This window comes from Hypomesus nipponensis, chromosome 22 (assembly GCF_054491055.1).
Source record: "Hypomesus nipponensis isolate SF chromosome 22, ASM5449105v1, whole genome shotgun sequence".
Lineage (NCBI taxonomy): Eukaryota > Metazoa > Chordata > Actinopteri > Osmeriformes > Osmeridae > Hypomesus > Hypomesus nipponensis.
In genome coordinates this window covers 7,054,826-7,065,881 of record NC_140382.1, presented here as the reverse complement: position 1 = coordinate 7,065,881, position 11,056 = coordinate 7,054,826, and the positions used below count along the sequence as shown (strand labels likewise).

General features: G+C 47.8%; 1 protein-coding gene across 1 annotated transcript; it reads left to right on the top strand.

Annotated features, from left to right (window-relative positions):
• Positions 1-2,181: 2,181 nt before the first annotated feature.
• Positions 2,182-10,726, top strand: LOC146236202 (keratin, type I cytoskeletal 18). Its single transcript, XM_084686850.1, has 10 exons — positions 2,182-2,215; positions 3,217-3,478; positions 3,803-3,928; positions 4,683-4,765; positions 5,000-5,156; positions 6,372-6,539; positions 7,150-7,275; positions 7,967-8,184; positions 8,376-8,401; positions 9,834-10,726. The coding sequence occupies exons 2-10, from the start codon at positions 3,227-3,229 to the stop codon at positions 9,947-9,949; spliced, it is 1,272 nt and encodes a 423-aa protein (XP_084542976.1). The 5' UTR covers positions 2,182-2,215; positions 3,217-3,226; the 3' UTR covers positions 9,950-10,726.
• The last annotated feature ends 330 nt before the right edge of the window (positions 10,727-11,056 follow it).

The following is an 11,056-nucleotide window of genomic DNA, read 5'->3' as shown; positions in this document are numbered from 1 at the left end:
TCGTTGTTGTGCAATGAGGCAACAGTAGACGTTAATTGGTTCAGGGCAAATGCTTCCTAGAACTGGTTGTGACTGTCTGAAGACCTTCTGATTGGTCTAACGTCATGCGACAGGGGTCAGGAGGGGTCAAGTGGGGTCATGAGCTGCATCCTGAAATCGAATTAGCCTAATAATTTATTTGTTGATTTAGCAGTGAGCTCTAATCCACACAGAGTAACTCCTCTCAGTGAAGTGTGTGTGTGTCTGACTGACTGACTCTAAGGTATACTTTATAAACTGTTAGATGCCCCTTGACACCATTACAGACCAGTTCAGGGGGGGACAGTAGGAACATTAGACGGTAGTCTGTTCATACTAATGTCAAACACTGAAATGTCCACATCGACAATTAGCTGTAAAGCACAAGTGTTAGCATATTGGGTCATGAAAAATGCTTGCTTCTACCAATGTCCAAACGACACCTACACCCTTGCTCCACACCAACAAAATTCCAACCCAACTGATGTGTTGTGGTCCTGTCCAGTGTTCAGGGTGAGATAGCACCTATGGATGGTTATTTGTATGGAAAATACAGGTGGTCCTTGAAGAATGATGCATGACTCGGAGACAGTGACCACAGAGAGAGACTGGGCCAGGCAGAACAATGCACTCAGAGGCAGCTTGGTGGTGTTTAGCTCATTGCTGCCCTCTTTTGGTGCTGCAGAGACTGGCAGCGTGCTGAGGGGATCATTCTAGCCTCCAGGGTCAAAAGACAAAAGGTGAAGAAGAGGAGAGAGAATCTTCCCTCTCTCATCTCCTCTCTCCTCATCTCCTCTCTGCTCATCTCTCTCCTCATCTCTCTCCTCAGCGCCTCTTTCCTCCTTTCATCTCTCCTCATTTCATCTGTCCTCATCTCCCTGCCCCTGCTTGATTAGCAGAGGATATTTAGAAAAATACGACATGACAAAGTCAAGAGTCACCTTGTCTGAGACTGAGGAAAAACCTGCTTCTCTCTTCTAGTTAACACTCCTCTGAAGGACCTATCACCTTTTCCCTCATTCTATATAATGGGTCTTGGTATTTAGATTGTATATCGCATCTTTCTGTGATCAGAATACAGTGTACCTACCATCATTGTCCACACAGGGGCGATGGACTCCAAATATCCGGACGTCCACCTATCGGGTCTACGATACACTATATATCCTGAGTCGTACTAGAACTGCAGCTAATCATGCTGCTGTGTAAGCACTGGTGCGTTTACCTTCTCTCCAACTCACCCTGCTATTTGTCCCTATCTTCCTTCGTCTATCTCCCTCCTTTCCGTCTCTCCTCTCTCTATCTCTCTCTATTCTCAGGCGGTGTAGTAGGCCAATTTGCATTGACCAGCAGTGGTGGACAGTAGGTCCACTATATGGTGTTGATTAGAATGCAAACCTCTCACCTGGCCAGCCTCAGACTGAGCCCCAGGCAGATAGTACAGAGTGTGTCACATCTGGGAATACTTCAGACTGCCAGACCCAGTCAGGTCTGGTTGAGCCCATGTCACCAAACAGGAGAACATCCTGGAAGATTCTTCCTTTCTGGAGTCTGTGTCTGGACAGAGAGTGAGAGTCCCCTGGGTTCTACTGCTCACTGGTGTCAGAGCAGGAGGGCGGGAGAGGAAGTCCAGCATGCAAACTAGAAGGAAATAGTGTGACAAGTTACTGGTGCTAGACTGGTATTGTATACATAGACACACACACTGATGTGTTCTCTTATAGACCTAGATAGATGAGGGTGGTGTCATGTTTACACATAATTGGAGGCTTAGACCAGGACCAGAAGTACTTGCACATACACACATGCAGAGTGAAGCAAATGTGTCTGTACCCAAAACACCCCAGCTATTTCTGTGGGCCGGGTTTCAGTCACACGTTTTGAAATGCCAATCTTTCATCAGTTTCACCCAACCCTCGTGTTGTCGACCTCTGTCCAACTTCTTTTCTCTCGTGGGAGTGCAGCTGAATATTTCATGCCCATCTCCTGGGGGGAGTTCAGGTTACCGGTCCCCTCACCTCTCCACCGTCCCAGGGCTGCAGGTGTACCAGTCACACCCCCTGTACTTCCAGGAGCTGGCCCCTCCCCCTGGGCCACCTGTATATAAGCTCACCTGCAGCATCGAGTCACCCAGCAGCCAGCCGTCCCCAGGACCTCCTCCACATCTTGCTGTTTGTCTGCCGACATTATCACCCATGTGAGTATATGGTTGTTTTACACAGGTTTTGGTTTATTTAGATAGGAGCCTTGAAGACATGATATCAGATTTGATTGAAGACCTGAAAGATGTTGAGCAAAAAAGCAGTGCGTTTGATCCCCTACGTAGTGTGTGGCTTAATAATGTCACTTACCGTTTGACTATTGCTATTAATAATAGACAGATTTTATATGACGTTAAATTACACTTGTCAGTGACATTCTACAGATATTTCTGCAGCTCTGTCTCTCTCTCTCTCTGTTTCCCATGGTCTTGACAAGGAAATCATTCTTCCTCTCCCATTCTTTTGTGATGCGGTGAGAATGTAACCTGGGGGGTATCAGGTGTCTGGAGAGACAGAGAGGGAGTTCTCTCTCAGAGACTGGCTCCTAATCTGAGGCTCTCACAGAGACAGATAAGGACAGGAAACAGTTAGACATCCAAAAACATCCTAACAATGCAAGCCTATATTCTCTGTTTGGGATGATCTAGTCTCCTTGTCATGTCATCTTCTCACAGGTCCAGTTTTGTTTAATGCTGTTCTATTAGTCGTTGAATGTAAATACACCTTATTACCATACTGATGAAAGAGGATGGGAGTGTTTTAGAGAACCCACAAGAGACTCTCAAGAGTAAAGGGCTGCGCGAAAGAATTTACATTTTGATTGCATGCTCAACTGAGCTGAAGCTGTAGCTGGACCTTGCGGTTTCAGTCCCATCCATCCATTAAAGTGTAGCCTGGCTCTCTTTGCTGTCTGTGTTTGACACATGAAGAGGCCACTTCACTGTTTCTATTAAGTGCGATCCACCAATATTTAGCTTGATTGTAGTTAATCGTTTTTATAATAGCAGGCTACAAGGCGTAACCCATGGCTGTGGGCCTGTGGTTGTATAAGGGATGACTGAAAATATCGGATACCACCTGAGGCGTCATTTAATAGGATGTCTTAATAGGACGTGCTGTGTTTAACCTGGCTAATGTGTACTGTTTCTGTGTTCAGCACAGTTATCATGGCATCCAGCTTCTCTGTGCGGAGTTTCTCCGGCGGTCGCCAGCCGTCCTTTTCCAGCCTATCTCTGCGGGACAGCGGACGCGCCCGTTCCCGCGCCTCCGTCTCCTTCTCAAAGCCGCTAAGCCGCTCTGCTTCCATCGGTCTTGACCTGAACAGTGCCGCGCAGCAGCTTAACGGGTTAAACAACTCTGCCAACGACAAGGAAGCCATGCAGGGCCTCAACAACCGCCTGGCCAGCTACCTGGATAAGGTGAGAGAGATTAGAGATGCAGTTGGTTATATGCAGCGTTTGATTGTCATAGCGTGGATGTTACCTTGGACACAAACAACAGTAGCCTATTAAGAGGGGGAAACAAACTAACCAACAGTTAAATTATCCTTCAGAGATCAACACCTAAACACACCTTGTTTGGAAAAGCTGTTGCTTAAGATCAACATGTGCAAACCAAATAACGTTTTGCCTTTTTAATAATAAACACAGACTCATCATCCAACACAGACACGCACAACCACCAAATCATCCCCCTCCTAATCTCACTGTTTTTGGTTTCTGCTCATCACACATCCTCCTCAGGTACGCTCCCTGGAGAGATCCAACGCTGACCTGGAGTTGAGGATCAAGCAGCTGATGATGGAGCGCATCCCTAAAGGTCACGACCTGGACTCCATGATGGCCCAGGCCCACGCTGTGGAGCAGGAGGTGGGCTCCCTTTACCCAGGATCCTCTCTGTCTGAGAAATGTGTGCTGTATGGTGTGAAGAAGACATCAGGGCTTACTCTGTATACATGGCATACAGTATTAACTCCAGTACATATACATGCACATTCGTGCACACACACACAAACACAAATACACACACATGCACACACTCCATACATGTTGTGCTCAAGCTCTAACTAAATTCTTATGGTGTAGATGATGTTTAGTACTGGCAGACTCTGACCTCATAGTTAACCTGCTTTGGTCTGGTAACCCAGAGTTAAACATTAGTCCCCTCCCGGCCAGTGGGCATGTGGTTACTGTATAATAGGAGAGTTGTGTCAATTCAGACACACCAGTGTCTACTTCCACTGGTGATAAGCAATACGCTCCCTCTCTCTCTTTCTTTCTCCTCTCTACTTCTCTCTATCCCTCTCTGTTTCATTCTCCGTCTCTTTCACTCTCCCTCTCTTTCACTCTCTCTCTCTTTCACTCTCTCTCTCTTTCACTCTCTTTGAAGGGGAAGTACTCAGTCGTTCAGTCGTGTGCAGTGTTTGCTCTTCCTCCATTCTTCTCAATTCTGCTGTCAAGTTGTTTGTTCTGCTTTTAGAGTAAACAAATTTACAATTACAAGGAACTAAATAGGTTAGCCCAGGACCACACATGCTGTAGTACGGCATGCTGACTGTATGGTTATATGGCCCTGATAAATCACACAAAACAAAGGAAATACATGTTTCATGTTCTTCACCAGGTGAGGAAGAAGACCCTGGAGAATGCCCGTCTAATGCTGGAGATCGACAACGCCAAACTGGCGGCCGACGACTTCAGGATCAAGTGAGTGTCACATCCCTGTGCCGCAGTACCCCAACACACATACACACACACATAACCTCAACATCTTGTGGTTATGCCTAACTTCACCACACCTTTTTCTTCAACAAACAAACAAACACACACACACCAATGCACACAACTTTTATAGCCGTGGCTAACCCTACCTTGAACCCACCTCTTTCCTCTACACTTCCTTCAAATCACACTAACAGCTGTCCCCCCGCCCTCCCCCAGGTGGGAGACAGAGCAGGTCATGTGCCAGTCTGTGGAGAGAGACTGCATGGCTCTGAAGAAGGCCAAGACCGACCACGAGCAGATCATCGCTAGTCTCCGTGGCGACCTGGACAGCCTGAAGGAGGAGCTCTACTTCCTTAAGAAGAACCACGAGGAGGTCAGAGACCGCTAACGTCCAAATATGGACATACGCTGTTGCATATCCTGTGAGGTATCATCATATGTGGCCCAGCAGTATTTTGTGAACTGCTGATTTGATAAAGCTGTCAAGGTTCCATCTGTGGGCTAGCTGCCTCCTAACCTAACTAAGGAGGTTGTCCCAATGAGACACAGTCGCGGCCAAACTCCAGGCCCAGGTTGCAGAACGGTTCTTCTTCCTTGAATTTCTGTTCATTGGACCTGCAAATCCCAAGAGTATCAACTAAACTCTTCTGATCCTGCAGGGACAGGAGGGTGGGGGTGGGGGGGTAACCAGAACCCCCTGACTCTACTCTATTTGTTGCCAGTAACCAGAGGCTTACACGCACACACGCACACGCACACACACACACACACACACACACACACACTAACCACAGGCTCTGGCCTGTTCTCTGGGCTCCTTCTCAGACTCTCAGTGGACTCTCTAACAATCACACTGGCTCAGCTGAGAATGCACACACACATACACACACACACACATGTACACACACGTACACACACAGATGTACACGCACACACATACACCCAATCCTATTAAGACTTTGAGGTAACAAAACACCTACCTAAATCCCATGACAGCATGCTTGCGTTTCTCTATAAGTCTTTGTGAAGGAGTGGATGTGTGCGTGTGGTCAGGTGTATGTGTGGTCAGGTGTGTGTGTGGTCAGGTGTGTGTTTGTGTTTGTGTGTCTGGACTCCAGTGTTCTGTTGTCCTATGGTGTGTTAAGATCTTGCCTGGCACCAAAGAGAAGGACAGGGTGTGTTTGGACAGCAGGGTGCGGTGCCAGCCACTGAGCCATAAGTTGAGTCCATTAGGATGTATACAATACTCTGACACACACACAGGCACGCACACGCCCACACACACACAAATCCTGGTTGTGGGCACCCAGAGAGAAAGGGGGCTTGAAGGGGTAATACGAGCAGAGCTCCATCAAGTATTGATGTTGGAGTTTAATAATAGAGAGAGGCTCGCCTTCTCTCTGGCTAGTGTAGGATTCACAGAGAAACGTACATATTGAGCACGCATTCACTTTGACACATAAGACTCCTAATTAATACGGGGCAAACACAAGTTATACTCAAGATAATCTGTTTCAAATGTCTTCCCCCCCCCCCCCCCCCCCCCTCTCTCTCTCTCTCGTCTCCATCCCTTCACCCTGGTCTCCAGGAGGTCCAGGCAGTGCGTGGCCGTCTGGCCAGCGAGGAGGTGAGTGTGGAGGTGGATGCTGCCCGCGGGGGGCCGGAATTGGGCACGGTGCTGGCGGAACTGCGTACTCAGTATGAGGGCATCGTCAAGGACAACAAGGAGCAGACGGAGCACTGGTTCCGCAAGAAGGTGAGACAAGATACCCACATTACATTTACATTTAGTCATTTAGCAGACGCTCTTATCCAGAGCGACTTACTGTAAGTACAGGGACATTCCCCCCGAGTCCAGTAGGGTGAAGTGCCTTACCTAAGGACACAAAGTCATTTAGCACGACCAGGAATCGAACCAGCAAACTTCTGATTACTGGCCCGATTCCCTAACCATTCAGCCACTTGACTCCCCCCCCCCCCCACACACACACACACAAACATGCGTACACGCACACAAACGTGCCATCACACACACACAAGCTACCATAACTGATGGAGTCCATAATAATACCATGGCAACCCAATTGCCTGCTTGTTCATAATACTGTACAATCATGGCAACCCAATCGCCTGCATGTAACAGAAGTGTCATCTGAATAAGCATAGTTAGAAGAAGCATGACACACACTCCACCGCAATAGAGCGCGTAGACTTGCTTCACGCCTCAACTTCCGCATGGCGTGGGCTTGACGGGGGCGCGGGGCGTGTTGCAGCCTTCCGCTCCACGGAGGGAGTGAAGAGGACCAAGCCCAGGAATGCGTTGAGTTAGGCTACGATGTTCAGAGCAGTGTGTGTGTGTGGGCCAGCTGGAGATGGTGCAGAACGAGGTGAAGGAGAGCAACGAGGCCCTGAGGGGAGCGCAGGCGGAGCTGGTGGAGAGACAACGCTTCCTGCAGGGGCTGGAGGTGGAGCTGGAGACACTGCACAAACAGGTGGGGGTTCGGAAGGCGGGGTCTTTCCCATTGTGTCTGTGTGGGTCTCTCTCTCTCTTTTCTCTCTGTCTGTGCTTCACCTGTGAAGCAGGGCGTCACGTTCAACTCCTTCATCCTTGCGAGTGTAGCCGGTGTGTGGTGAAACTGACTCCTCAAGTATGTAGCAGGCTACCTGCGTCCACGGATTGCTAGCTTTTCGTTGGCGTAGTTGGTAGTGGTGGCGCTTGTGAAGTCAGAGGTGGTGAGTTAGACTCCTGGTCGAAGTGGACAGTGCCTCTGACGGACCTTGCAAGACCACGTCTGTTACAGTGGTGCCAGGCCCTGTTTCTACCCTGGGATCTCTGTTGAGTGGAAACACGGCTTCTCTCCCCAAACAAGCAAGGACAAATTGTTTCAGTTTCTTACCATAAGGTATTTTTTATTTTGTGCACTCAAGCACAAAGGGCAATTGTAAAACTAGACTGAAAACGAGATCATCTACAGATATTGGTTGATATAGACCTCTTGTATATACAGATCTTGTTTCTCTGCTCTAACTTTCCTCCTCGGGTTTTGATGAAGTGATATCAGGGGTCTCGGATATCTCAGGTGTGAGTTTGTCTGTATCTTAATGTGTGTATTGTTCATTTTTCCGTGTGTCCAATGACACTGTGTGTCTCGCAATGGGTGTGTTTCTCCCTGTGTCCTGTAGGTGGCGGCGTTGGAGGGTAACATGGGGGAGACGGGCCAGAAGTATGCCCTGGAGATGGAGCGTCTCCAGGCCACGCTGACCCAGCTGGAGGACGACCTCTCCCAGCTGCGCCTGGACATGCAGCGCAACAAGACCGACTACGAGCAGCTGCTCCGCATCAAACAGAACCTGGAGATGGAGATCGCCACCTACAGGAGACTGCTGGAAGGGGAGGAGATGTGAGTCGGCGTGGCGTCCTGGGATGACACTCGGCCACCCCGTCTTTGTTCCTTAGCTCCCTGTTTCGGTCTCACATTTCTCCATCTCTCAGCTCTGTCGCTCATTTCTCACAGAGCCGTTCACCTCCCGTTCACTCAAACCCCCTGTTATTGGTTGGATTCTAACTCTACTCTTTGTCTTCTGTTTTCAGGATCAAGGAGGTCCCTCCCCCTAAGAGTGAGTATCGTTTTTGCCTGCTTGCTCATTGGTTTATTCTGAGAAACAGCCAATAGCAGGCATAACACACATTGAGGGGGACGCTGACTTGGTGGACGTGACAGGGGACTATTTATTTATTGGCTGTGAGTTTCTCAGAAAACTCAGAAACGCACACACATGGACATACTGTCTAACAGTGTGACCCGAGACAAACATAGAGAGGTCATGTGGTTAACTACATCGACAGTTTTATCAAGATAGTTACTTGTATGTCCACTGTAACACTGTCTCTTCTAGACAGTAGACCTTGGCCGGTATCGAGACCTGTCTCTCTAACCCAGCAGAGTGGCTTGTTAGTCATGCAGGTTTACTGTATTGACTGACTCCAGGCTTCTGACCAGTCACCCAGAAAGGCCTGCTTATCATCTGGCTCTGACATCATGGAATGCTCCTTGTGATAGGGAGGCTCCGCGATTAAGTCACTGATCAAACAGAGACTTCATTCACCTTCAGCTCACCACCGAAGCCTGGTTGCACTTTCTCTCTCTCTCTCTCTCTCTCTCTCTCTCTCTCTCTCTCTCTCTCTCTCTCTCTCTCTCTCTCTCTCTCTCTCTCTCTCTCTCTCTCTCTCTCTCTCTCTCTCTCTCTCTCTCTCTCTCTCTCTGTACTTCAATATCTCCTTCCCTTTCAATCTTTGGCTCTCACTCTCATGACCATTCCTCTTCTCTTCCTCTTTCTCCTACTCCTTCGAGCCTCCTCCTTCATGCTTCTCCTCTTCCACCTCCATCCACCTCCTCAATCTTCTCCTCTTTCACCACTTGCTTCTCCTCCTCCTCCTCCTCCTCCATCCTCCATTTCCTCCTCATCCACTTCCATCTCCTATCATTCCTCCTCCATTCTTCTCCATCTTCTCCACCTCCTCCTCCTTTTTACTCCTTGTGAGATAAATCCCAGGGCTGTGGTTGTAGACTAATGGCTGTTTCATGAAACCCTCAAACAGGGCAAACACCCCTAGCAACCACACTAACAAAGCATCCCTTAGCAACAGTGGTCAACAGCAGTTCCAGAACAGCGTAACTGTGACGTCCTGAGTATTTTTTTCTGTGTTCTTAATGTCTTGTTTTATGTCATTATCTTGCTGAACTACGCTGGTCTTCTGTTTCTGTTCGAAATGAGATGATAACATTTCAATTGGTGCGGCACAAGTTGAACTGATATTGAAAACAGACTGTAAGTGTTCCCCACTGGCTCAATGGGTAAGAGCACATACCAATAAGGTCTAATGCACAAGCCTGGGTTCATATCTGCAATTTCCTACATGTTCTTCCCCTCTCGCTCTCCAACTGTCCAATCGATAAATAACATTTAAATGTTGGTGTTAGAGTAAAAGTCAGTGATCGGATGTGACTGTGACCTTTAACCCCTGGTCCTCCTGTGTTCATGGCAACAGAGGAGCCGGACGTGCGCACCAGGAAGATCGTAAAGGTGGTGACCCAAACCATGATCAACGGCAAGGTGGTGGACGAGTCCAGCGAGGTGGAGCACATCGAGGAGCCGAAGAAGTGAGGCTGGGGAGGCAGCCTCGTCAGCCTCACATCCTCATCAGCCTCACATCCTCATCAGCCTCACATCCTCATCAGCCTCACATCCTCATCAGCCTCACATCCTCATCATCTTCAGCAGCAAACACAGCCTTGTGCTCCCCCCATATCTTCATCATCAACATGTCTTTTGTATTTTCATCATCATCAGTATCCTCATCCTCACTGATGCTAGTGCTTTTCCAGCAGGAAAGCATCAGTGTTTCTCATTAAACAGGCTCTGTTTACCGTTCTGGTCAGTTCTCTGACCTCCACATGTGATTTATTTGATCTTTTTGTATCCTAGTATTCTTTTACCCATTTCAATACCGAGTTGGTGTTATATTAACATGTATGTTGTTAGTGTAGAGACCTGTCCCAGAAATCTCTGTCCCCCGCAAGTTAGGAGCTCTTCTTGGAGTGTTTCCCTGTCAAAGAGAAATCTGCTTCTGACATTCTGTAGTCTTCAATCCTTTATTGCTCCATGTATGTCATTGAAGGTCCATTCTCTGTACTTGCTGGAGCTTTTGGGAGTTACATGAAAGACAAGCACCCTACTACTGTTTTACAGGGAGCCTGGTTTTGACTTTTTGCGTTAATATATTTATTTCTCATCTTGGTAGAGAAGTGGTAAGTAGGTAAATAGATCTCTGTCTTTGGTAGTAACTTTGAATTTTCATATTTCGTCCTTCAATGTATGTTTGTAAACTTGTAACAAGGTGTGAAATAAAGGTGAATGATGCTAAAACTGGATATACAAAGAGGATGACATCTGCTGTTGACTGTAACAACACCATTGTAAACACTTTCTTTGTCTTTGAAGTAATATACACCTTAACAGAGAGACAAGGAAAAATCGAGCTGTGTTTACAGTGGAACCGGGTGGAGTAATTCCAAGACCTATAGGTCTTCTTGTAGGTCTATATTTAAGACATGTTCCCATACACCCTAATGTGTCTGTCTGTCTGTCTGTCTGTCTGTCTGTTCGTCTGTCTACAGGGAGCTTAGAGACAGTCAGCGAGTCCCAGCCCATGGGCTGCACCACCACATACTCACAAACACACTCAGATTTCCACTGATTGTTCATTGTGAC